Source organism: Pseudochaenichthys georgianus, chromosome 3, assembly GCF_902827115.2.
Source record: "Pseudochaenichthys georgianus chromosome 3, fPseGeo1.2, whole genome shotgun sequence".
NCBI classification, from domain to species: domain Eukaryota; kingdom Metazoa; phylum Chordata; class Actinopteri; order Perciformes; family Channichthyidae; genus Pseudochaenichthys; species Pseudochaenichthys georgianus.
Window position 1 is genome coordinate 33,993,812 of NC_047505.1, and position 26,470 is coordinate 34,020,281.

The 26,470-nt window shown below is 40.4% G+C and overlaps 1 protein-coding gene across 12 annotated transcripts in view; it reads right to left on the reverse strand.

Annotated features, from left to right (window-relative positions):
- Window positions 1-26,470, reverse strand: part of tjp1a (tight junction protein 1a) — a 97,088-nt gene that overhangs the window by 37,362 nt on the left and 33,256 nt on the right. Inside the window, exon 1 of one of the 12 annotated variants that reach the window (XM_071206783.1) lies at window positions 18,106-18,515. The exons of 10 other annotated variants lie outside the window; for them this stretch is intronic. In XM_071206783.1, the coding sequence (XP_071062884.1) occupies window positions 18,106-18,129 (24 nt within the window). In that variant the 5' untranslated portion in view covers window positions 18,130-18,515. Of the gene's footprint in view, window positions 1-18,105; window positions 18,516-26,470 lie in introns of those variants that run through there. One more of the 12 variants, XM_071206787.1, reaches the window with a different exon arrangement.

A 26,470-nucleotide genomic window follows, 5' to 3' on the forward strand; every position in this document is an offset into this window, starting at 1 on the left:
ACATGGGCCCTTTAAAAGTTATGTCAAGAGCTGAGAGGAGGCTTGGAAGAAGTATAATACAAGCTCTTTATCAGTACTCTGCAAATGAAACAGTTGTCCAGCAGGCCATTACTCTCCAACTCCCTTCATCTCACTTCCCTTCATCTGAACCACAGGAATGCTTCACGCAGGGGGCGTATAAAATAAAACATCTAAGATGTAGTTTTTGACAAAAACACAGAAAGGAAATGAAGTGAAGAAAGAAAGATGAAAGGATATGCAAGGACTGACATTTCTGTCATTGAGGACAATTCCTTATTCTCCTTAGATCTTGGTGAGGTACAAGTAAAAATACTGAGAAATGGGGCTAGCACCAGAGTGTCTAGATGACAATAAGGACGAGGTAAGGTCCTGACTAAGCTTTAGGTCATTGTGCCTGCTCTTCCCTGATAGCCTGAGGCAGGATGTAAGCAGGAGCAGCCACATCACCCACAGGAAAACACTCACTTCCTGTTTGTAGGAAATAGCTTCAGCTTCCAGAGAAATCCCTGTGCACACTGTCATTTAAATGCTTACTAGTATACTCACCTCATCTTACAACTTCCAAAATAGTTTAAGTATTCAAAAGCGCCAAGATTCTAGACACACACAACTTTAATTACATATACTTTTCCCTGAAAAGTAGAATTTCAGCACTTAAGTGAACAAATAAATACACTCAACATGTCATTAGGGTGTTCTGCAGAGAGGCTAAAGACTGCAGCCAAACCTGGGTAGATGCATGTATTATAGTTGAAGAGAAAAGTTGGGACTAACATTAAAGGATCAACATTTAGACAAGCAGCACTCCCCGTCACTGGGGCAATTGTATCCCTGGTAACTCTAACTCCCTTCATACCGGACCCAAAGGAAAGAGTGAGGCAGCAGTACACTCAAACAAGACATAATTAGAGACACACGCACATGCTCTTTCTGGCGGGCATGCACTCAACAGCAAACATATGCAAATGCATAAAGCCTCTGATGTAAGCTTTTTACATTCTGTCTTTCAGATTAGTGTGTACTCTCTCTACCATCCTCTGAAGTGCACAAACCCAACAAAAAGTCTGCCGTCACCCTCAGCTCTAAAACGGATGAATTCAACAGTCGCTGAACTTCTCAGTTGTAGGGCAGGTAGAGACGTTGATAGGAGGAGAGGCGGCTGCAAGTGTGTGCGGACACATGGCCGTGCAGATTAGGGCATGTAGCCAATGGGCAGATGACGATGATGATGATGATGATGATGATGCAGAGCTTCATTCAGCAGTGATGTACTGTTGTGCTGACATGCTCAAATGTGCTTCAGTTAATTAGTCTCAAACAGCAAAACCCCTCCACTAGGACTCTCCTCAACATAACATAGAGGGCACACACACACACACACACACACACACACACACACACACACACACACACACACACACACACACACACACACACACACACACACACACACACACACACACACACACACACACACACACACACACACACACACACACACACACACACACACACACACACACACACACACACACACACACACACCTCTGAAATCTATCTGACACAGAGACACTGCTGGAATAGTGAGGGTAGGAATAAAATACAAAACCTATAATCCAGGCTTTTAGATTAAAACGTTAATCTGAGCCATGCTTCCCTCTGAAGTCGACTGCTGCTGTCTCATGAAGCAGACAGAGGGAAAGAGTGACATAGAGAAAAGGAGGGATGAGTGAATGGATGGATGAATGACGGGTTGCAGAGTTGAGAACAGTGGTGTCAGAAATCACATTTCTTACAGCGTGGGTCTTTTACATCGTCTGTTTTACTGCCTTCCAAATGATCTGAAGATAAATCACTAAATGGTTTTATCAAAAACATTTGATTGCAGTCAAATCTGCCACTTCTATGTTCTTGTATAAATCAACACCGGTTACCTCTGTGCTGTTTCAAACTGGTGCAAGAATTCCAAACCCAGTCCCACACCACTTATCTCTGAGGTATATATATATAACTCTGAAGAGTCTTGAGAACAGCTGATAGCTTGTCAGCACAATGCAAATACTTCGTCCCATTTGAACAAGTTTATTGCGGATTCCATTGACACTTGTGTAAGGAGGTGTTTGTGTATGTTTACAAAAAAAAAGACTCAATCAATCAATTAGTTTACATTTTGAGGAATTAAAGTGAGATATATGCGTACAGATTTTAAATTAGAACATTTAAATCCAGGAAGAAAATGTCCATCTGGCTCTTTTTGGTTGTTCATGCATTATCTCTGTGTGTAATGCTCAGTGTTTATAAATCCCCGAGATGTGGAACATATAGCTCTGCTCTGTTGAGTTACATTTTTAACAGGGTTGACCCAGGAGTCTGCATATTTAATTTGAAACAACTACATATTAGGGAGCACCCTCAACATTAACAGAAATCATGTTTTCGCAACGTCTTTGAGTTTTTAGAAAAGCGCTATATAAGTGTCATGTATCATTATTTATTATTATGTGAAAATCATAGAGGTAACGAACTTCCACTTTTTAAAATGAGCTTGGTTGGAGCCCCTGGGTCAGGTGCAGGCTCTGGTTATTTCTCACTGGCCACATGTGCAGCGGGCTGTTCTCTACTGTGCACTGAAGCAAACAAGCAGCTAGCAAGGCTAGGCTAGCATCTCATATGCAGCTCAGCCAGCAGCAAAGTCATCCGAGCTCAACCACACTAATTGTTCCCTGCCTAGAGGCGGCCAGTGTTGAGGTCACAGGATGGTAACTTCTGGTGGGAATCTGACTTTCAACTTTTCCACATTCCTTTCCGTTGGTTAAGTTCAACATTTGGATATTTCCAATGTCCACTGTCATCAGCTTTCTTTATCTTATTATCCTACTTTGACCTCCTCACTAATAACAGTGATTATAAGTAGTGCATACAAGGGGTGGTGGGTGTACTACAGAATGCTAAAAGGTAGGGTAATACGCTGTTGTTTTTATATTTTTATCTGGGGGACTATATTTATATATTCACATACAAAACATTCAGCACTCACTCACACACACACACCACACTTTGTTTTTGTGTCTGTGGAAACAGAAACTGTGCGCCAAGGGATTGAGAAAGATAACCAGATCCAGCACTGGAACCTTAGGATTCAGCCAATCACCACACATATAACAATCAGTATTCCCACCCTACCCCTCCCATGACACACACATACACACTACAGGAATGTGCAGATAAGGAGACAAGGCCCAGCGCTCTCACACTCACACAGCTCTCTCCCTTACAGTACCCCACCCAAGCCCCCCTCAATCTCCCTCTGTGGTTTAGTACGACTCCGTTGCCCTTCTTCTGTCTCACTGACAATGAAAGCAAGAGCAGAAAACACAACAATTGAACAATGTTGATGATGTAAAGTAACTGGGTCATTTTAATATCGGAGAACCAAAATAAATATCTCATTGACAATGACCAGTATCAGTGAGGAAAGGTAAAATGAGTGATGGTCTGGCTGGCAGTGATTTAGTGATTACTGATCAATCACAGTATTCATCTAAATGTGTCGATAAATGGGAGCCCTGTGTTGCTATGTATTGTGATAAAAAGAAAATGTATTGTTGTCACAAGATATTTTTAGTACGTTTTAGGTTAGGTCTGAATTCATTACTGATCTAAATGTACTCTTATTGAACACTATACAATTAAACTGATTAGCTACAACATCTATTGGCATCTAACCAGAAGTGTAACCAATCGTTAACACACAGTTACACCTATACATCTGTTTGAAGGCATATGGTCCCAACATAGTTACATTTGAAGCTGAATTGCCTTCATTCAAAGAACCAACACAGCAAAGACACAGATAAAGGTTCAATAGTGCCTAAACACTAAGACATGTTCTAATGACAACAAGCAAGCTTTACAGAATCTCAAAGACTATTTGAGTCACAGTGTGTAATTTGAAAAAAAGTATATATTTCTAATCTATTCTTGCACAAAATACGTTAAATATAACAATGTCTTCTATACACCATTACAATATAACAAGTCTGTTTTCAAAAATGTTCAATACCTTTCTTTTTACAATCAAATTGACAAACCTTCAAGGATTTCAAAGACTTGTGGGAAACATGATGAACTACAGAATGCAATTCCTGAAGAAACTGCTTGTGGGAATGCTTTATGCTGAAAAACTGACGCTAAACTGCTATGCTGAAATGTAATGTGTAAGAAGAAAGTGAAGAATTTAGATTGAAATGATACATGAACACTGGGGGCTTGAATGTGTGATGAGAGAAGAGAAAGTACTAAAAGAAAGTAAAAAGGCTTGGAAAAGCAGCAGAATATTTGAACTGCAAACTTCTGAACTAACTTGATGGCGAATGATCTGTCGCCATGCCAACGGCATTTGATGACACCCCATAATACGCTTAGATGCGTTGATGGCTGCAACTAGGGATGTCCCGATCACCTTTTTTTGCTCCCGATCCGATTCCGATCATTTGATTTTGACAATCTGCCAATACCGATTTTTCCCGATCCGATCTTTATGCAATGCATTAAGAGAAAGAAAAGGTAACAGATCACGGCTGGTCATCCAACGCGATGAATTCAGCTATCTTGGCTGTTATTTGTTTGGCCTTTTCACTGTTCTGGGGCAGTTTCTCTTTCCTTTTAAAAGTCTCTGAAAGTGTTGGTTGTTTCAGTGCCGTTACCTGAGTGGCCGCTGTGTACTCGTCGTGTTGTTGTTGGTGTTTGTTTCTCAGGTAGCGTATTAGATTGGTCGTGTTGAACGTAGCTCTGTTCTTTCCACCAAGCGGAACCTCCGCCTTGCAAACATTGCATCTGGCTGTTACACTGTCTTCACTTTCAATTTTATAATACTTCCAAACTCCTGACATGTTCTCTGTCCCGACTCCCGAGTCACCAGCTGAACGTAGCCTCTCGTTAGCTTACTGCTACTATTAGACACTGCGCCCACTCTTTTGCCAGATTTGAGAGAAATAAGCAACCAGGTCTATGAAAACAAGCCCAAAGGAAGCAGCACATACATGATGTTGTGTAATTTTAAACCAAAACTAAGGCCTCAGGATGATTTTAAGACGTGAACATGGTCATTTTTGTTTTGTAACATTAAATAAAATAATAAAAATATTTTATAAAAAAAAAATTAAAATTAAAATCACGTGATCGGCTCCGATCCCCGATCACGTGATCGGATCGGGACATCTCTAGCTGCAACGTTACCAAACCTGTGAAGTTTTGGGGCGTTTGGAGCAGTTTCACTGAAGTTATGAGAAAACTGTGTTTCATGGCAAACATTGTGTTGCCGTGGCAACGGCATTTGAAGAAATCTCAAAACTGTCCCGTAGATGTCTTCACGGCTGGACTGTTAGCACACTGCTATCTGAAGTCTGCTGCTCTGAGCATGTCAGTTGGAGTGATGACATCAACGTGTTCCATTACACAGGTGTTTAGATTTGAGCTAACGAGGCGTCCAGAGATCAAAGGTTTGCATTGTTCTGAATGAGAGATAAACCTCTTACATGTGAACGTTTTGTGGAAGAACCGTAACAGATATCTGTGAGATTTCAAAACGTGAAGCATGTCAAGGAAGTTGAGTATCTGAAGTGTAATTTTTGTGTAGTTTCGGGTTAATAATGTGGCCTTTTTGGCAGTTTAACTAAAGGTGTGCGGCTGCTACCGTGAGGAAATATCAGCCTGAAATTACAATGGGCTTTAATGGAGGAATGTTGAAAGTTTTTGTCACTTCATGCCCTCAAGAGTCATTTTGTTTAATTATTTTTGCTTAATGATTTGTCATTACTCAAACTACGAGATGTTTTCCTACGTTTGTCATGATAAATTATGTCTCAGGAATGTAGGGTTTGGGAATTATGGCAGTTTTAAAAAAATATATGAAGGCAAATATCAAGATTTTCTACCCTCTAGCTGTGACATCACGCACTCTAGTTAATGTTAAAATCTGAAGAAAACCTCTAAAACAAGGTCTGAACAATGTTTAATATCTCTAAAAGTAAGAATCAGATTTAAGAGTTGTTTTACACGAATAATGTCAGAAAGATGTGTAACATTTTAAAGTTAGAATGAGGTTTCTGAGTGAAAGTATGAATGAACAGTTAGCAGTTGAAGTCGCATGAAGATTTGTTGAAGTCTGAAGATTTCCTCCATTGACTTCAATGTTAAAAATGTGATGTATTATGGGATGTATCTCTGGAATTATGAAAGTTATGAATGAGAAAAGTAATAGCCATTGATTCCCGACCGAGCTGAACGTTTTGATGTTTGAACGGAGTTTTTGCAATGTTAAATGCGGGAGGAGAAGAGGGCCAAAATAAGTCGGCGGAATAATAATAAACTTTTCGTCCGTAGAATAACAGTTAGTGGGAATGCTATTAACAGCATTCCCACTAAATTATTTTAAATAAAGACAGAACGGTGCATGTTCAGCCCTCTACACCTTGATCCTGTAACACAGTAGTCAGCTTCAATTCATTGATGAGTGTCATACTCGTATAGCAGCGTCTAAATTGCATTTCAGTTGGCATGACACTGTTAATGCCAACTTCTCATTGCAACATACTACACTACTCCAAGAAAATACGATTAATTGAGCAGGCCTAATACAAAGTCAAGGTTATGCTCGAATAAAACAATTTCAACAGGACTGACTTCTGAATAGACCTGCATCGAAGCATTCCTTTCATATCTGTGAAATGAAAGGTTTTTGAGCTACAACACAGGTGGAAGCATCTGCATATTTGCGCTAAAATTGACACATACCATTGTGGCTCCTCTTGCATCACTCACACACATAGCTCTCATACTATGAACTGAAACGGCTGCCTGTTTATCTTTTGTTTTTACTTGCATCATCAAGGAGTGACGGGAAAGATCTTTATGAGTGGCATTTGCATCGATGACAAAACTTTAAATGTTTAACTGTCATTACCACCTCCTAGTTAACCTGTATACGCACAATGAAAACTAATTCAGTTTGCAGACATGAGCTGATGATGTGGAGAGAGAAAACACACCCTCAGGTCTGACTCAGCTAACCAGGGGTTGCTGCTCTGGTTTTCATGGGAACCAGGAGTGAGAGAGCCAGGTCACACGCATGTGACGCGAGTGCACGGATGGATATCCATATTTAACTAAAAGCAAAACCCAGTCGTGTTGAGCCATTAGCTACGTTATGTTAAATGCGGGAGGAGAAGAGGGCCAAAATAAGTCGGCGGAATAATAATAAACTTTTCGTCCGTATAATAACAGTTAGTGGGAATGCTATTAACAGCATTCCCACTAAATTATTTAAAATAAAGACAGAACGGTGCATGTGCAGTCCTCTACACCTTGATCCTGTAACACAGTAGTCAGCTTCAATCAGAGATGGAGTACTCGAGTCCTGGACTCGGACTCGAGTCGGACTTGAGTGCCGATTTTCGGGACTCGTGACTCGACTCGGACTCGCGCACTGATTGACGCGACTCGGACTTGGACTCGTGAATTCTCGCACAGGATGACTTGGACTCGGACTCGTGAATTCCCCCCCCCCCCACGATGACTCGGACTCGACTCGTACATTGACGCTCCGACTTGGACTCGGACTCGAGCACATTTTCTCTGGAGTCTGATGTCCTCTATCCTGTATGGCGAGTTCACGTACTGGGCACACCCCGCATCATGCTGTATGCTTTCACACATTCTGCTTCCACATTGGAAAAGAGCAGCACAAAATGCTCGTTATGTGGAAACAATATAGAAGAGAAGGCTCCGTAACACATTACTCTAAGGATCGAGTTCAGACATATAGGCTGTCTTGAACACTATCATCAGAGTAACGTGATCTAATCAATAAATAAAGATTCAGCCGATAACGAAAGCACATACTTAACATGCAGAATGACGTCATTTTGCATGCTAAGTAGCCATGTGCTTTCTGGGGATAAATCTTTATCGGTAAACTGATTTAACCCGTAAAAGTTCCTTCAAAATAAGAGTCCCGATCTTATTACTATCAAAATAAAAGTGCAAAACGAAAACTTTACCATAGGAAAATATTGGCATACAAATATAATCACTTCTCTAAAAGGTAACTCATTTTAAATATAGTTTATTTATATATAATAATAATATTAATATTAGAAATAAGCTTTATATTTGTATAGCACCTATTACAAGAATTGTAGCCAAACTCGCTTCACAGCAGTTCAATAGACAGGATAACAGCAATGTAGAGGAGCAGCTACATTTCAACACATATATCCACGAAGATTAATACATGAAGACTTGTGACTCGGACTTGACTTGGACTCTTCTTAAGTGACTCGGAATTGGACTCGGACTCGAACACAGGTAATGATGACTCGGACTCGACTTGGACACTCCTTGGGTGACTCGGACTTGGACTCGGACTCGACTACGACTCTCCCTTGGTGACTCGGACTTGGACTCGGACTCGAAGAGTGGTGACTCGAGGGTGACTTGGACTCGTGAATTGGTGACTTGACTACAACACTGGCTTCAATTCATTGATGAGTGTCATACTCGTATAGCAGCGTCTAAATTGCATTTCAGTTGGCATGACACAAAACTACCAGTTAATGCCAACTTCTCATTGCAACATACTACACTACTCCAAGTGAGCATAACAAGTAGTTATAGATCAAAAGATAAGCCACACAGGGTTCAAAGGGTTATAGGAGTGTCCTGATGTGTGTATTGTGAAACCAAAACATTGGTATTCTTGGGGTTTGTACATGACGCTTCACACCTGCACACACACATACATTAAACAAAGGGGTGATTCAGCCAGGGGTCTCTCACTCATGTTTGCCTGTCTCCACAGTCCACACAGGAGGGCCACAGTAAGTTACTACCAGCAACCACCCGTAATAAAAGCTTCTGTCTGCCACAATGTAACTGCAAACACTACACAATCAAGATGGGAGCAACATTTGAATATTCAAACATTAACTTGGAGCAGGCAGTTGAAATATTTGACACAGAAATAAAAACATTACGACTTTCACATTTCAGAACATCTCTCAAACTATGCAACTCTGAACCGCAACTCATGGTGTGCACGATCACATGGTGCGATAAAACAAGGGGCCAAGCCCACTCAACGGCATTCCCAAGCCTTCTGAGGACTGGGCTACAATAGGCATGTTGTGGAGCAGAATCTATAGTGAATTAATGAGTTACTGTTGGAGCGGCCATTTTCCCAGCACTTAACTGGCAACATAATTACCGTTCCCTCAAGAGATGAGAGATTGGGAGGGGGTGCATGCATGCATTCTTTAACAAGATGCACAAGCTCAGAGAGATAATACATAAATTACTTCTAATGACATCTAAAAAAAGACTGATAGCAGAGAGGAAGCTCGTACACCCCAATGCACCTACTGAACTAATTACAGTGAGCACAGAACACATCTGTAATGAAGCCTTATCCTCTAGTTATTCAGCAGTGAATGAACGTCATTACATATAGAGGAATGAGGGAAGCACATCCAGATCCTTTACAGTATCTGCAGATACAAAGTAGGGCTGCTCGATTATGGCAAAAATCATAATCTCGATTATTTGGGTCAATAATTGATATCACGATTATTAAAAACGATTATCCATTTACTTTGAAAACATCAATTTATTGTTTTTAACAGTTGATTACCCTGAACTTTAAGTATAATTCAACTGAAAAACCAATTAAAAAAAAAATAATTAAAAAAAGAAAAAAGTAATAATCAGAGATGTCCCGATCCGATCACGTGATCGGAGCCGATCACGTGATTTTCAAAAAATCGGGGATCGGGAATTTTTTTTTTTAAATTTTTTTTTTATATAAAGTATTTTTATTTTATTTAATGTTACAATTACAAAACAAAAATGACCATGTTCACGTCTTAAAGTCATCCTGAGGACTTAGTTTTGGTTTAAAATTACAGAACATCATGTATGTGTTGCTTTCTTTGGGCTTGTTTTCAGACCTGGTTGCTTATTTCTCTCAAATGGTGCAGTGTCTAATAGTAGCAGTAAGCTAACGAGAGGCTACGTTCAGCTGGTGACTCGGGAGTTGGGACAGAGAAAATGTCAGGAGTTTGGAAGTATTATAAAATTGAAAGCGAAGGCAGTGTAACTGCCAGATGCAATGTTTGCAAGGCAGAGGTTCCGCGTGGTGGAAAGAACAGAGCTACGTTCAACACGACCAATCTAATACGCTACCTGAGAAACAAACAACAACACGACGAGTACACAGCGGCCACTCAGGTAACAGCACTGAAACAACCAACACTTTCAGAGACTTTTAAAAGGAAAGAGAAACTGCCCCAGAACAGTGAAAAGGCCAAAAAACAGCCAAGATAGCTGAATTCATCGCGTTGGATGGCCAGCCGTTATCTGTTGCCTTTTTTTTTCTCTTAATGCATTGCATAAAGATCGGATCGGGAAAAATCGGCATCGGCAGATTGTCAAAATCAAATGATCGGAATCGGATCGGGAGCAAAAAAAGGTGATCGGGACATCCCTAGTAATAATAATAATAAAAAAATAATCGTTTTATTTCGATTATGTTGTTTTCGTAATCGTTGCACACCATAATCGTAATTGCGATTAAAATACGATTAATTGAGCAGGCCTAATACAAAGTCAAGGTTATGCTCGAATAAAACAATTTCAATAGGACTGACTTCTGAATAGACCTGCATCGAAGCATTCCTTTCATATCTGTGAAATGAAAGGTTTTTGAGCTACAACACAGGTGGAAGCATCTGCATATTTGCGCTAAAATTGACACATACCATTGTGGCTCCTCTTGCATCACTCACACACATAGCTGTCATACTATGAACTGAAACGGCTGCCTGTTTATCTTTTGTTTTTACTTGCATCATCAAGGAGTGACGAGAAAGATCTTTATGAGTGGCATTTGCATCGATGACAAAACTTTAAATGTTTAACTGTCATTACCACCTCCTAGTTAACCTGTATACGCACAATGAAAACTAATTCAGTTTGCAGACATGAGCTGATGATGTGGAGAGAGAAAACACACCCTCAGGTCTGACTCAGCTAACCAGGGGTTGCTGCTCTGGTTTTCATGGGAACCAGGAGTGAGAGAGCCAGGTCACACGCATGTGACGCTAGTGCACGGATGGATATCCATATTTAACTAAAAGCAAAACCCAGTCGTGTTGAGCCATTAGCTACGTTATGTTAAATCTGGTTTTAGTTTGGTCGGCTCATTGCATGCGGCAATATTAACATATAGCAGGAAATAATACTTCTATGGTCAGACAAGATAAGAGTGTATACACTATTATAAAAGGCTTCTAAGATATGCATATGCGCTGACAGAAGTCTGATATCTGGGAAACAGACACTGCTAGTGATGCTTATGCCCTATATCGTCTAAAGCAGCAGACAATGTCCCCCACAGGCTGATGACTCTGTTTCCCACAAACAGGGCTGCCTCCCTACACTGTGAAAGATAAGCAAATCAATCTGTGTGTGTGTGTGTGTGTGTGTGTGTGTGTGTGTGTGTGTGTGTGTGTGTGTGTGTGTGTGTGTGTGTGTGTGTGTGTGTGTGTGTGTGTGTGTGTGTGTGTGTGTGTGTGTGTGTGTGTGTGTGTGTGTGTGTGTGTGTGTGTGTGTGTGTGTGTGTGTGTGTGTGTGTGTGTGTGTGTGTGTGTGTGTGTGTGTGTGTGTGTGTGTGTGTGTGTGTGTGTGTGTGTGTGTGTGTGTGTGTGTGTGTGTGTGTGTGTGTAAGCCCCAGGGTTTGGGTTTGGTATTGCCATCTCAGGTGGGCGAGACAACCCTCATTTCCAGAGTGGAGAGACCTCCATTGTGATATCTGATGTGCTGAAAGGAGGTCCTGCTGAGGGACTTCTACAGTAAGTTTGACAATTATAAACTATATGTTTTGGGTTGTAGCTGGAATGTTAGTTTGACATTGGTAAGCTCCTATTAAATATTTCAGATGTATTCTATATAAATGAGTACCACGCTGTTATGAGGTTGGATTAACATCGATCTCTACAGCTATTTGGACACTCTTTATTAACTAAGCTGTTTTTATTGTTTCAGAGAGAATGATCGAGTGGTGATGGTCAATGCTGTCTCTATGGACAGCGTGGAGCATGCCTACGCAGTACAGCAGCTCCGAAAGAGCGGGAAAAATGCAAAGATAGGAAGTTTGATTGTCGTGATAGATTTTGTGTGACACTGTGTCTGAATGTGCAACTTTTAATCATCCTCTAATCGCGTTGACTTCAGATGTGATGGAGACAATAACAATTGCCTCTTTAACACAAAAACATTTCCTATCTATTCAAAGACCATTCGGCGGAAGAGGAAAGTGCAGTTACCTGTTTCTCGGCCAGGGGACAGGGAAACGATGTCAGAGCATGAAGAGGAGGAGAGCGATGAGGAAGATGGCTATGAGCACCACAGTGGACATGGCAGCCAATACTTCTATGGTCAGACAAGATAAGAGTGTATAAACTCTATTATAAAAGGCTTCTAAGATATGCATATGCTCTGACAGAAGTCTGATATCTGGGAAACAGACACTGCTAGTGATGCTTATGCCCTATATCGTCTAAAGCAGCGGACAATGTCCCCCACAGGCTGATGACTCTGTTTCCCACAAACAGGGCTGCCTCCCTACACTGTGAAAGATAAGCAAATCAACACACAGCAGTGTGCGCGTGCGTGTGCGTGTGTGTGTGTGTGTGTGTGTGTGTGTGTGTGTGTGTGTGTGTGTGTGTGTGTGTGTGTGTGTGTGTGTGTGTGTGTGTGTGTGTGTGTGTGTGTGTGTGTGTGTGTGTGTGTGTGTGTGTGTGTGTGTGTGTGTGTGTGTGTGTGTGTGTGTGAAGGCATGTAGGGCAACAAGCCTTGGGATAGATGTGTTCCTGCATCCTTCTCTCTTCCCTAACCAGTTGAGCCAGGGCTTCCACATGTTCTCTCTCTCTCTGTGACTGTGTCACACTAGGGGTGTAACGGCACACGTACCCGACCAACACCCCTCAAGAAAATGTACTATTTTCCTGTTGCAATTCAATTATATGGAAAGAGATATTAATGTTTAGGGATGCATGATATTGGTTTTTTGAAACCGATACCGATAACTTCCTGCTTCTCAAGACCGATACCGATAACCGATAATAATATAATATATATATATATTAAATGTACCTGTAGTTTTTGCACACCTGGTGGTAAAAAAAGACTAGTAGTGAGCAAATGACATGAGCATTACTACTATGAACAAAACTAACCCTGGGGTCGTCTCTGGCAAACTTCTTGCCTTTTTCAAAAGCCTCGTCGATAGCTAAAAGCCCCGGTGCCTTTGCAGCTGGCTTTGGATTCGCCGCTAGTTTAGCAGCGCAGGCGTCTTCGTATGCTTTTAACACACCATCGTAGCGATGGCGATGTTTCAGGTGACTAATCAGGTTGGAAGTATTATAGCTCGTTGCCTTTTTCCCTCCGCGTGGAACTTCTGCATTGCATTTGTTAATACAAATAGCAAGCGAAATATCTAACTCTGAAACTTTGAAATAGTCCCATACTACCGACGACATGTTTGTTTACTGTCCTGGCTTCACGGCCGCACACCATTTACGTCACAGCCAGGCATGAGTTAGGGAGCGCTGGATTTGTGAAAACTCCCCTCTTCCTAAACCACTAATACCACAGTACTGGCAAAACGGGAGGAGCCGAGGGAAAAACAAGCGCCCCTCATCCCAATCCACCCACACCGCAGTATTTTTTTCTTTTTTTTACCAAAAAATATATTGTATATTATCGGGGCTATTAATACTTTTATCGGGTTTATCGGGATGACGTCATAATTCCTAATATCGGACCGATAATTATCGGGCCGATAATTATCGTGCACCACTATTAATGTTGTTTAGAATTGGCTTCATAACATGTAAAAGCATAAGAGCTATCCTGCTGAAAATGAGGAAGAGTCAGTCTTTTAAGATCTGCCATGTGATTCAGATTATAGCCGGTGCATATTTCCCTCCCACTCCTTCCTTCTCCATTTCACCCATCCTATAACCCCTCCCTCAAAAGGCATTTTCTGCTTTCCTTGGTTTTCTCTTTCTGCTATCCACCTGCCTCCTGCTGTGTGTTTCGGCCCTGGTCTTTCCTCCAGGGAAGAAAGGATAAGCAGGTCTGATGTCCTTGATATCTGTCACACTGCACAGTCTTCTAGCATTGAAAGAACAACAGCTGCTTTCTCTCAATATTTGTTTCCAGACAGGCCACTGTCTACTGTCGACTCTTTAACAAATCTGTGCACAGTGGGGCTGGCCATCTGGACATAATCATAGTCAATGTAAGCATTCTCCTGGGACATATCACATTGTGATGTTCTAATGTATAAAAGGCATTTTTAAACTGATGGTTTTCAGTTATTGAGCTATATTTAGCTAGATCCGATCCTTTGCTTTCAAATACACTTTGTTTTACCCACAAAGCTTTCATGCACAGCAACACAATGTGTGCAGTCATCCACTCTCCAATATCAGGTTGGGACCATCAGCAAATATCATTACAATGATTCTAATGTACTCGAATTGGCTACAAAAAACTTCACCAGGACATCCCTGCATACTCTGCAGTATTTTGTATTGCAATTGTTGCAGTTTGTTATGTAAATTCAAGTCTCTCAAGGTCTCTGGACATATGCCTAGACATTTGTTTTAACCAATGAATAACCTACTTGTATTCATATCATAGATTGTATATATAAGATTCATATCCAGATAGGTCACAGCCCAAAAGCTGAAGCCAGGCTGAAGGAACAGACCTCTGGCTGCTGTCTTCATTATGATCCACTGGCAGCCCTCTCCTTTATACAGAGAGACAGCCCTCACTGCACCTGCACTGCTTAAGGGCAGGAAGGACTTTGAATCAAATGCCCCAAATCATAGACTGGCCCGTTAGTGTCAGAAGGAATGAGTTTAGGTGTGTTTTGTGTCTCAAGGTTGTACACCAAGGCTGCAACTGGACATTAACAAATGAGCTTGATCGTGAGTTTGAGTATTCTCTGTGACATTTCAACCAAGATGACCTGTGACAATCAGTATCAATAAGCGTTCTCATTGCATGCATGAACGTCTAACAAGAATATTGTTACAAGTTGCATTGTCTCCGTTTAAAATGAAGGCATCTGAAGCAGCTTGGGGAGTGTCTCAACAGAAAATGGGATAAATGCTTTATAAAGTGATGGCATAACTCCTTGTCACACATGGCAGACATTAGCCGTTCTATTTGGTGTTTATTACAAGCCGTTCTATCTTGTGTTTATTACAAGCCGCATCAGCCCTGATTCTCCAGAAATGGCGGGGAGCCTACGACACAGAACAAAAACACCAGCAGGACTTTTTCCTCTCCCTAGCACTCAATCCTCTAATTACATTTCCCTCCTCAGTGATGTAAATAGGGATGTGTAATCATCAAAGCAAAACAGAGGCTGTTCTTGGCCCGCTGTGCAACTCTAATTAATACTACCTCCTTCAACCAAATGCATGTTACACTTATTCGGTCTGTCTTCTCAGAAAGTCTGAAGGCTTGAGGGACTGCTGAGGCTCTGAATTATGTTTCTTTTTGCATTGCATTCACAAAAGTAAACAGGAATGGCTGAAGGCCAAACACAAAGAAGGATGAGGCCAACATGCACTCTGGTGAGGAAGAGTTGATGCCAAATCTTCAGTGGATTGATTCATTTGTTTTTTAGCTAGTTCAATATCAGATGAATGACTGGCTCATTTAAAAACCTATGTTTAAAGAGCTCAATCAAGTTCAGATTGAAATTATACCTATGATTGGTTAACATAGTGTACCAATATCACTACTTAACAATTCCATTACATTTTAAATATGCTTCAACGTTATGTTACTACGCACTGTTCAGACAGTCACTCTCTTCCCTGAGTCTTTTTTTTAAAGCTTTGAAAACAGCATCCTTTCCTCTCTCCTTGGTGCCAGGGCAAGAACTCTTGCACTGAACAGAAAGACATTTCCTTTTCCGTCGTCATAGAAATGCATCCTGCTATAAACAGCAATTAACATGAACTGTTATTGTGTAGTGTAGGTCAGTCATGGCATACAAAGGAAAGGCAGCATCAAGTGAACTCTTACAAAGTGCCTATTATTTTTGCTAACCTAATTGTTTTTACCGAAGTTGTCACTATTCAGTGAATGCTAAATATTTACTAACACATAATGCTAACCTAATGACACACTATTGCGCAACATTAGCATTTTGACCTCTGACACTTGAAGTCACCACACCTACAGATGTTCGTCCATTCCTGAAACAGCGTGGAAACATTGTATTGAAGTTAATCACTAACCAAACTTTGTGAGTAATACTGATGTTATGTCAGTCTATCACAACTTATGAGGTGGGAGTTAATATGATAGACAATGAGTGATTAAGTGCATGGAAGGGTAATGCAGTTGAAAGGCAAGTCATACTTGTTTGTGCTTTTGCTCTCTTCGAGACGTCAAATTGTCAACTGAACAATCGGACCTGAAATAAGTAGGCAAGATGTCCATTTATCACGACTAAGAACAAATTAAATAGCAGAATAAAGAGAAAGTGATACAAAAGTGTAGAGGAACTACTAATGAGCACAGGAAATACCTTTGGCTCATTGCCAAGTGCAAACATAGTACAGTTGTAAGTTTAAGTCAAGGTGTGACCAAGCGCTCGGATACAGTACAGCATAACGACACCTGCTGCTGATATGACAGAGCTGGTTTCGTCTAACTGGGTAAACCAACCAAACCTGAATATCAACACTTCTGTTTGACAAACACAGCACATTCCTCACTCTCTAATAGAGCATAACTATTGACAATGCTGTGTACACATGTTTAGGTCTTATTGAGGATTAATCAATTTTTAATTAGAAGATTTTTAATTAAAAAAAAGAAATTATTAAGAAAAACATTGCAATCACATGTAGAGGAAAATGTGGAGGTATATTGGCTACTTATGATGTAATAATATAGTATATTTTCAAGTCTGTTCTACTGACAGTAAACACCTGACCAGGCCGTTTTCAACTTCTTTTGAAACAATTCTTCATTGATGAATTATAACTTAAAATATTTCAGTTTGATTTAGAAAATATGCAAAGCTTGACAGGTATTCACCCAGCTGTGTTTGACTGATGAGCAACAACACATAACTGATACAGAGATGCAAGTGAAAATAACATAGTTAACTGGTGGCTTTAAAATGGCCCTCAAACTGAAGCTATAAACACAAGTGAAGGGGTTCCCAAAAGTGGTGGAAAGTTTCTAATTATGCCATTAATGGTATATAACACTATATTTAGTGAAAGGTAATTCCCCCACATACATAACAAAACGATAGATCACTTTGAGGTAATTGGTAACTCTTTTTTCCCCAGGCTGTTATCATCATCTTACAATACAAGCCTTCCATGAAACACAACTTGTAAAAGACAACTTAAAACAACCAAATTCTCAAAAACGCCTTTCATAGGGCAACATTGATCATGTACAAATAGGATATTTTAGCAGAAGATCTGCCTCCGAGGCTCAGTCAGTTTTAGATGGCGATTTCCTGCCATTTTTTTTTAAATAAACAATGGCTGGGACACTAGCTATCAACAGGTAGCAGAGCTGAGACATACTATGAACACAGCTGGGTTATCATCAGTGACGGCTTATCAACAGTAACACCTAGTTTAAATCAGATTATTTATTTTGAACCTAGTGCAGTACAAACAGCAATGCTGGATGAGGACTAAATGATGTTACTAGGTGTAGATTTCAGAATAAAGCCTTAGCCAAACCCAATCAACAACACTCTCTCTCACATATCCAACAGCGCCATTAGGAATACTGTATTACTACTTACAACAGTCTCCAGAGTTATTTAGCCCAACACACAGCACAGTTGACCACCGTTTCTATTTTAGCCACTGTTAGCTCTTCCGTTTATCACACACATTAGCTTCATAAACCAGCAGCGTAATGTTGAAACGAAACACTTCACACTCATCCGACCAAGTTACCCACCTTATTTGAAGCTTTGGAGGTCATTTAAAACTCCTATTCCGCTTCAAAAGTGGAAGGTTAAAGTTTTGTGTCTCTTTGTTTTGATAATCACTCGGGGCGAGAGCGGTATTTCCCTTTCCAGTTGAATTTTCGCCCAGCTGCCGCCACGCCGGGCTACGTTGTTATTTTATTTTATCCAGGACGACGGGAAACATGTCACGAAAAGCCGTGTGGAAAGTCCAAAGTTCATTCACTTATCTTCGGAAATGCTAACGTTAGTCCAGTCAGATATCGATTCATGGAAGAAACTCGAGCTATAAAAAAGGGAAATAACACCACCTTGCTTTGACGTTTTGTCGCTAACCTCTGGATGAAAAGTTGGGAAGAGTAGGCATCCCTCGCACGGTATGCAGCAATGGCAGGCTGTGTAAACCTCTCCCAGCTCTGCTGTGAGAGCAACGGCCGTGTCGTGTCTGCGCGGAGCGGACCATTGCATGCAAAGAGGGGTGCAAGTCTCTAAAAAAAACGGGGGCATTGACCATTACGACGAACAACTTTCGCTTATAACGATTATAATATTAAGAGAAGAATACCTTTGTACTAGTGTTTAATTATACTGTGTAATTCTTGATTGTGTATATGTTTTCACTGCGCCAATTAAAGTGGCCACCCCTGTTATCTCGTAGAATAAACAGTCCGGGATACAAGGAGAAGCGACGCCGCTGTCCCTGCTGATGCTGAATGCTCACTTTCACTGTGTGATGATAGTATTTCACAGAAGGACCACAGTAGTCTTATATATCTCATGTTAGTGGGAAAAATCAAAGCTGTTATTTGAAAAAATGCTGCAAATTTGGTTTAAAAAATATTTCAGCAGAATATTTGAAAAGTTAGTATGGCTATTTCCCTTTTAGGTTTCTGTGTGGGTCGTTTCGTAAAAAATTAAATTAGTCAATTAAGTAAACAGAGAGTCCTTTTTTGAAAACATTTCTCAGCACAAATAAATTAGAAGGGTTTGTGGTTGATAAGTCACCTCACAGGAAACCACAAAAGCCATTCAGTGAAGTTCCTATGACTTCCTAAACCAGACCCCACCCACAGGATGCAACAATCTCAGCTTGTATTGTTTCACAGTTTACTTCTGTTTCCAGCAAACAGTATGTGCTATATAAAAAGTGGACCGCAGGAGGAACACAAAAATGATGAAGCAGTGTGACATTATAAAGGTTTTCAGGCTGAACGGTTACAGTACATGTGATAGTAAGTATACACACACTCAGAGACACACCCTATATTTTCCAAACAAACTGAGCAATCACATTCCCTAAATCTAGCTGCTCTAATGATTACTTCCTATGTGTCTTTCTCACTCTGTGGAGGAGGGCTTTGTGGCAGTGTAGGTGGTCAAATTAATTCCCACCAGACATAATCCTACAAGGCTAAAATACCGCCAGTCAGAAGCAGCAAACATATCTTGAAGGTTGCAAGCAGAGGATCACCTCCAGAAAGGCCAGGTCACGTCGAAAAGACAGACTAGCTACTCTTACTCTTAAAACCTGCACCAAGGGAAACACATACTAATAATTTAGTGTTTTAAAAAAAACATCCACTTAGAGAAAGCATTTCACCACAAGTTATCACCAAATCTTAGAAACAAAACATCAACATGCATTTAAAAACAGATTCTTTTTTAACATGCCCCAAGGATGGTACATACGAGTATCGATGCGAGTCGCTCGCTCCTTCTGCCTCTAAAACGTCTTTCAGGATCGACCAGCGTTGATAGCAGTATGTTCAACATAATCATGATGTGTCAACTAACAATAACAAATATCCAAACGTAAGCTTATCGCTTTAAAAAAAAAGGCGATAAACAGAAGCTTTTCCTATGCTACGTGCTGCTCACTCGCATCCACACCTGTGACGGTACCTCAGATGTTGTGGCAGAGAGGAGAAAGACGTTAGTGACACTCCAATGTGATCAAAGCTTTGTCCTCTTTGCTTGCATACCGCTCTCTCTCTCTAACACACACACTTACACACACCAACACATATAGAGACACAGCTCTTTCGGGCAATTGGCAGCTTCAAAGCTCAGGTGTGCTCGCCTCATGGAAGAGCAGGCACATGGAACACAAAGGCGAACATGCAGGCCTACATTTGGTTCGAGTGCATCACAAGGTTCACTCAACCCAGCTTTTCCTGCAGCGTAAAAGCCTAATGTAGAGTGAAACAGTATAATGTGAACATTTAGAAAACATAAAGCCGTCGGTTGATACTCATGGAGGCTGAATGATATGTATGATGATGAATGAAAGAGGTTTTATCAACCTTTTTTTCTGCATTGATGAATGGTATTTTCATCTGTCCTGAGTTAGGGGTGTGTGATCCCTCCTGCCCCCTGTTGACTTAGGGCCGCCCTGCGGGTCCAGCAGAGCCTCTTTGTTTCTACATGCTAATAAAAACCTTCTGGAGACATGAAGCTCTCAATAAATCCTAGCCAGATTATCGAGACCGGCGTTCATCTGGAGGTATTATATTTTTGTAGCAAAAATAACCAGTTTAAAAGTTAAAGGCTGCCATTATTGTTTTTTCGTTAATGTCAAATAAGTCTTTGGAGAATGATGGGAGTTCGATGGCAAAGAAGAAGAAACTACTAGGCCTGATTCATTTCTGGTTTTGTTCTTTTCTTGCAATTTTTACAATAACCACAATGTTGCATTTTTGTATAGCTAAAATATTCCTTTTTATCTCATATTATTTTCATTTTGAGAAACTTTCACTCACAGTAAAGTAATCCATTCAGTAAAAGCTGTGAAGGGAAGGATTGTGGTTTAACCTGCTAATACTCAAATACAAATGTCACATCTCTGCTTTAGAGGCCAACTGTTTGTGACCAGATTAGTATCATATGGCAGGATTAGTTGTCAAGCATCTCTCAAATTCACCCCTACCTTCCAGGTCAATATTGTTAAGGCTTTGTGTGGCTTTAAACAGTAAACACAAATCTGGTTTCATGATGTAATAAACCCCAGACATGGCTCAAGGTTCAATGTATCAGTCCATACAATCAGGGAAATAGATTCCTTCTGTAATATCCTGTTTATAAAGGAAACAAATACTTATCAAATAAAACCATAGGTTAAAATGAACATGGACCTATATTCCACAATAAATGTTAAATAGAAGCTAAAAACATTACAACAAAACAATAATAAAGCAACTGTTCCAAGCTTTACATCTTACCTTCACCATATCAGCTTTAATATCAACTGTACACACACACCGCTGCAGAAAGGTTTCCACAAGACGTATATAGTGTACACATTATATCCTTGTAATAATCACTCAGGTTTCCATCCTACGAGAGAGCCTCTAAATCTGATCTTCCAATAAACCTGTCGACTGTTTCTAATTATGCAGTCATTCTCTTCAATATTCAATCACACAAATCATCAATCAAACCCTCCTACATCGTATAGTAAGCACAGCATTCTAACAGCACTGTGCAGCTAAACTGTCCTGACATACAGATGTGGGGAGCACTCCAAATATGGCACTTTGCAAAAGCTTTCAAGAAAATATAGAGATTTTTAAACAGGTCCAAGTAGATTCTTATTATTGGAGTTGGTTCTCCTGCTTTGGCAGTTGTGTTTACACTATTTCAGTCAAACCCACAGAAGAAAAGTAGCTTAGAAATGCTTTTAATATAAGAGAAAGTGAGTTACACGCAGTTCCTGGATAAAGAATAAAGCGTGCTGAGAACTAAATGTACAATGGTCTTTAGTAACTAACAGTGGAGCAGGCTACTTTTAAATTTCAGAGAACGTTTACTCCAAGAGGCAGCCATGTGATCAACCAACCAAACAAATCTCACATTTTCCTTTTTTTCGGCCTCTTCCTTGCGTATTCTCTCCCAGCAGACAAGGATTGCTGAGCCTTTTATAGCCAGAGAATAGAGACTGCAGTGAACCTAGTTGACTCCACTCTGCTTCTCAGCGGTATCTCAAGTAGCTGAACAAGGAATGGCCCCAAAGCAGCTCTACTTCAAATTCCAACACTTTCCTACGTCTGTGATTATTTCTCATTAAAGAAACAACGGTCATGATTTCGCTCCATTTAAACCAATTGTGTGTGTTGTGTGAGGCTCGCCACATATTAACAGTCAACATGCTGGGTTAATGGTGAGGAAAAACTAGCCATTACATCATGCTTTCCATCCACGTGACGACCCCATTGTTTGCCTCAGAATGAGACTGTAAATTAAAAATATTGCAAATCCCAAGGCACAATCCACAAGGCACTTAGCTCAATCGAGTGTGTGCACGTGAGTGTTTTGCCAGGGAATGCTTCATGAAAAACAATTATAGCTTTTCCTTTCATTGTTGTAATAGAAATACAAAAGCAAACAAAACAAATGAAACTTCAAGCAACATTTTGTTACCGCCTTGTATTTAAAAAGATAAATGTCTTACATTACAATGTGCTCGGTCAGTACAGACTGTTCTCTCCAAATGTCACAGTTGTTCTTTTCTAATGATAATGGTCAGACTGATAACCAAAAAAACAAATGAAAACAATTCTTATAATTTCAATATTTTTGCAAAAGTAAATAGCATGAAATATAGAAATCAGGGATTTTGGGGCTGAAGGAAAAGAGGGAGGAACACTGTTGATCTTGCAGGGATGTGTTGAATACCTTGCACCAAGGCTGCACCAGTATGTGATTTCTTATCATCCAATTTCACCACAGTGCTATTGAGTGACAGCTGGGTGGGTAAATATGCCATGGGATTTTTAAAACTGCTGAGTTGCCTTACCGCACATGCCAGCAGTTCAGCAATGTGGGAAAACAGGGAGAATAAAGAAATAAATTATCAATATGTTTCTATAATGTGGTTTTAGCGCCGGTTTTGACACGGATAGAATGATGGTAAATGTGTAATCTTACTGGGTTTTCTCTGTGTACTTTAAAACTGAAACTTTATAATCAGAAAATGTGACCTTAATTCAAATCACTGAACATAAACAATGCTGCTGAAGTGTTTTCAATAACATATGATGACAGTTCTTTAGGGTTTTCCTACAAAGAGATGAAAACTATTCAGTGGTTATTTGAAAACATGCGAGCTCCAGACGTCATGAAAGTGAGTTAGGAGATAAAATAATAAGGGTGTAATAAAAGCAGCAGTTAAAGTGCCTGGCAGCACTTGCTCTATTATAGCCTATAGCACACATTAGGCTATAATAATAGAGCAGAAACATAATCTATACATACACTGATGAAACCATAACGCTTATCTTCTAAATCACCATGAAGCACAAACTCGCTGTGTAATCCACAAGAATATAAATAAAGTGCAGCCATAGAAAAGGACAGACAGATGTTTTGTTGTTGTTTCAGCTCAACTCCAGCATATAGGATTAGAAAAAGAACAATAGGGGAGTTTCCCATGTCATGGCCATTTCTACTGATCATAATTCCATTGTTGAGGTCTACTAAAATAGATTTATATTGTGCAATTTTCCAAAATCACATTAGTTTCTCATACAGAATCTCTGCATAGTATATGTATCTACAGTATCTCTGTCCTAAACGGCTTGTTGGAGCTTCTGCCCCCCCCCCCCCTAGCCCAGTGGCCGTCTGCGAGACAGCGAGACACAGTGAAACCCAGCCCGAAACCAGCCCGAACACACACACACACACACACACACACACACACACACACACACACACACACACACACACACACACACACACACACACACACACACACACACACACACACACACACACACACACACACACTCACAGCCTCGCCGCATCCCGCCGTCTCAGGGAGGAGAAATCGGCGGAGCTGCAGCTGAGAAAAGATTGAGTGTGTGTGTGAGGAAGTCCGCGGATTGGTCCGTTTGAACCAATCCACGGACTTAATGTAACGGCTCCACGGATTGGTCCATTTGGACCAATGGGTTCATTTGGGTATGGTCACGTCACTGTACCCAGGACAAAAATGAGAAATCTCCAACGAGGCGTTCTGGGGCAGCACAGACAGGTATTTTCTGTGTTAGAGTTTTACTCGCTACAGGGTGTACTTTGAGGGTTTTTGACTCTGCAGACCCTTTACATGCATAAAGACCTTCATAACACACAAGGGGAGGGGTAATAACCGGAAAAGCAGGACATGGGACCTTTAAAATCCGACAAAAAGGATCAAATCGAGCACACCTTGGCAACGTCCATTCATTTTAGGGGATAGGAAACTAAATACAAATTAACTCAAATAAAAGCCACCATATTTATAATGATATGGTTGAAAACTATTTACAATCAACTGTTGGCTGGGATGTTAAGCCAACAGTTGGACATTAAGGTGACTGCTCTTCTCTACCAGGCCTCTACTGGAGCCATGTCCATTTCTAGTGGGTTTTAGAAACAGATCATTATTTTGCCTAAAATTAGGAAACACAATATGTGTAAAAGAAATGTGAGCCAGAAGACCTACAGCATACACTGTTCAGTCTATGTGATTATGAACACTCTCGAAGCTTAAACGTATGTGTTATTTTAAAGCTGGTTTGTTGCTGAAACAGGAACAAATTGCATACACTAAAACGTTCTAACTGATCATCAGTATGCTTAAAAGTGAGATTAGACCAGGGAAGGGACTACTGACACACTTGTTCTCTAATATGCAACCATTTAGTATGTGTGCAAGTGCTAATATGTCTGAGTCAGGGCCAACAAGTGTGAATGCCCTGGCATGGTGTGAATCTTCAGCTTAATAAATAGGCAATACACACAAGGGCTCCAAAGTTGCCCCACTTAAATTGAGAGACAGAGTTATGTCTCGCTACATCCAACAGCTGCAGCTCCAGTTAGTGTCGACAGCAAGCAGCAGGCTCTAAAATGCCATTTGACACATAATGTAAGTGGCATCTAATTGATTTTCAAGGAAGAGTAAAGATTTACAAGTCTAATGCAGACAGCAACTGAGATGTCAGGCCGCTATGCTCCGTGAACACAATTAACTTGTGTCCAAGTGAAGATTTATGTTGCAGCTGTCCGGCAGCGCAGCAACGTATCTCAACATAAAACTCAAATGGACTCCAGTTTCAAGCAGGTTTCAAATAAACTGACCTTATCAGATTAGCTCTTAAACAACAAGCGAACAAGTGAACAGTTCTTGTTCTTTATATTTAGTTAATTAAAGAGTCACTTCACACACTTCAGAGGAAGGATTTACTGCCACGACCAATTGAACGTTACAAGCCTGTTTCACCTCTGACCACAACCAGAGTCACTTGCAGCGTTTGCACCTGCAACCACACCCAACAGTGGTGTCATGGTGTACATTTCTACATTAATGTGGCAAGGAGAGACGGTAAACCACTGGAGGTCAGCAAAAACAAGCTCTTTAAATAGTAAGAACCTATATTTTGGACACAATATATCTATTTTACCTCACTCATCCATCTCTCACTTGATAATGAGGACATCCATGTATCTCCAACTGTGCCCTTTACATATCAAAGCGACAGTTCATTCAAAAAGCAACAAAGGGTTTTCAGTGCATTCTGTCCTGATAGTATCACTTGTAATCACAAGAGAAGATACAGGACACACGATAGCAAAATATGCAGACTCAATCATTTTCATAAAATTATAAATGTTTTACTTTGTTTGTAGTGAACTGTGGAATTCTAGTTGAGATAATTACAATCAAGATGAAGAGTTGACTTTTTACAGACCCAACATTTGATGCGAGGTTTGAAACATAACTCTTCATCTCAGACCTCAATGAAACACCTTTATAGTATTAAACAGATTCTGAACATTTTAAAGACTGTCATATTTAGGGGCAGGGCTAAAAAACTAAATGTAAAATAAGTATAGCAACAAAAAAGAGAGGTGAACAGAATACTTATTCTTCAGCAGAGTAATGTGAAAAGTATGCAGAAAGGTGAAGCAGAGAGTAAAAAAACAGCAAGAAACATCCCAAAATATCAGAGTAGAGGCAAAGTGAAGAGAGCAGAGCAGACTAGTTGAGGTGTAAGGCATTACAGGAGGAGGAAAGGAGAAGAGGGAGAAGAGTCATTTTAAACATAGGAGTTGATAAGAAGACAGAAAGCGAAGTCACTTCAAATAAAAGGAGAGAAAGTTGAATATAAAAAGGAAAAAAGACGAGAGGTCAGCAAAGAGGGAAGAGTATAAAGAAAACAAGAGCGAATGATCTCGTGCTTTATCACACATTTGTTTCGAGTCCAAGTGAAGTTGGCTTAAGCCTGAATAAAGGAAGTGCATCTCTGCCCCCCCCCCGCGTCAGTGACTCTTCCCATGGCACTGCCTGATACTGCCACATTCCTACAGTATGAGCTGCTCTCA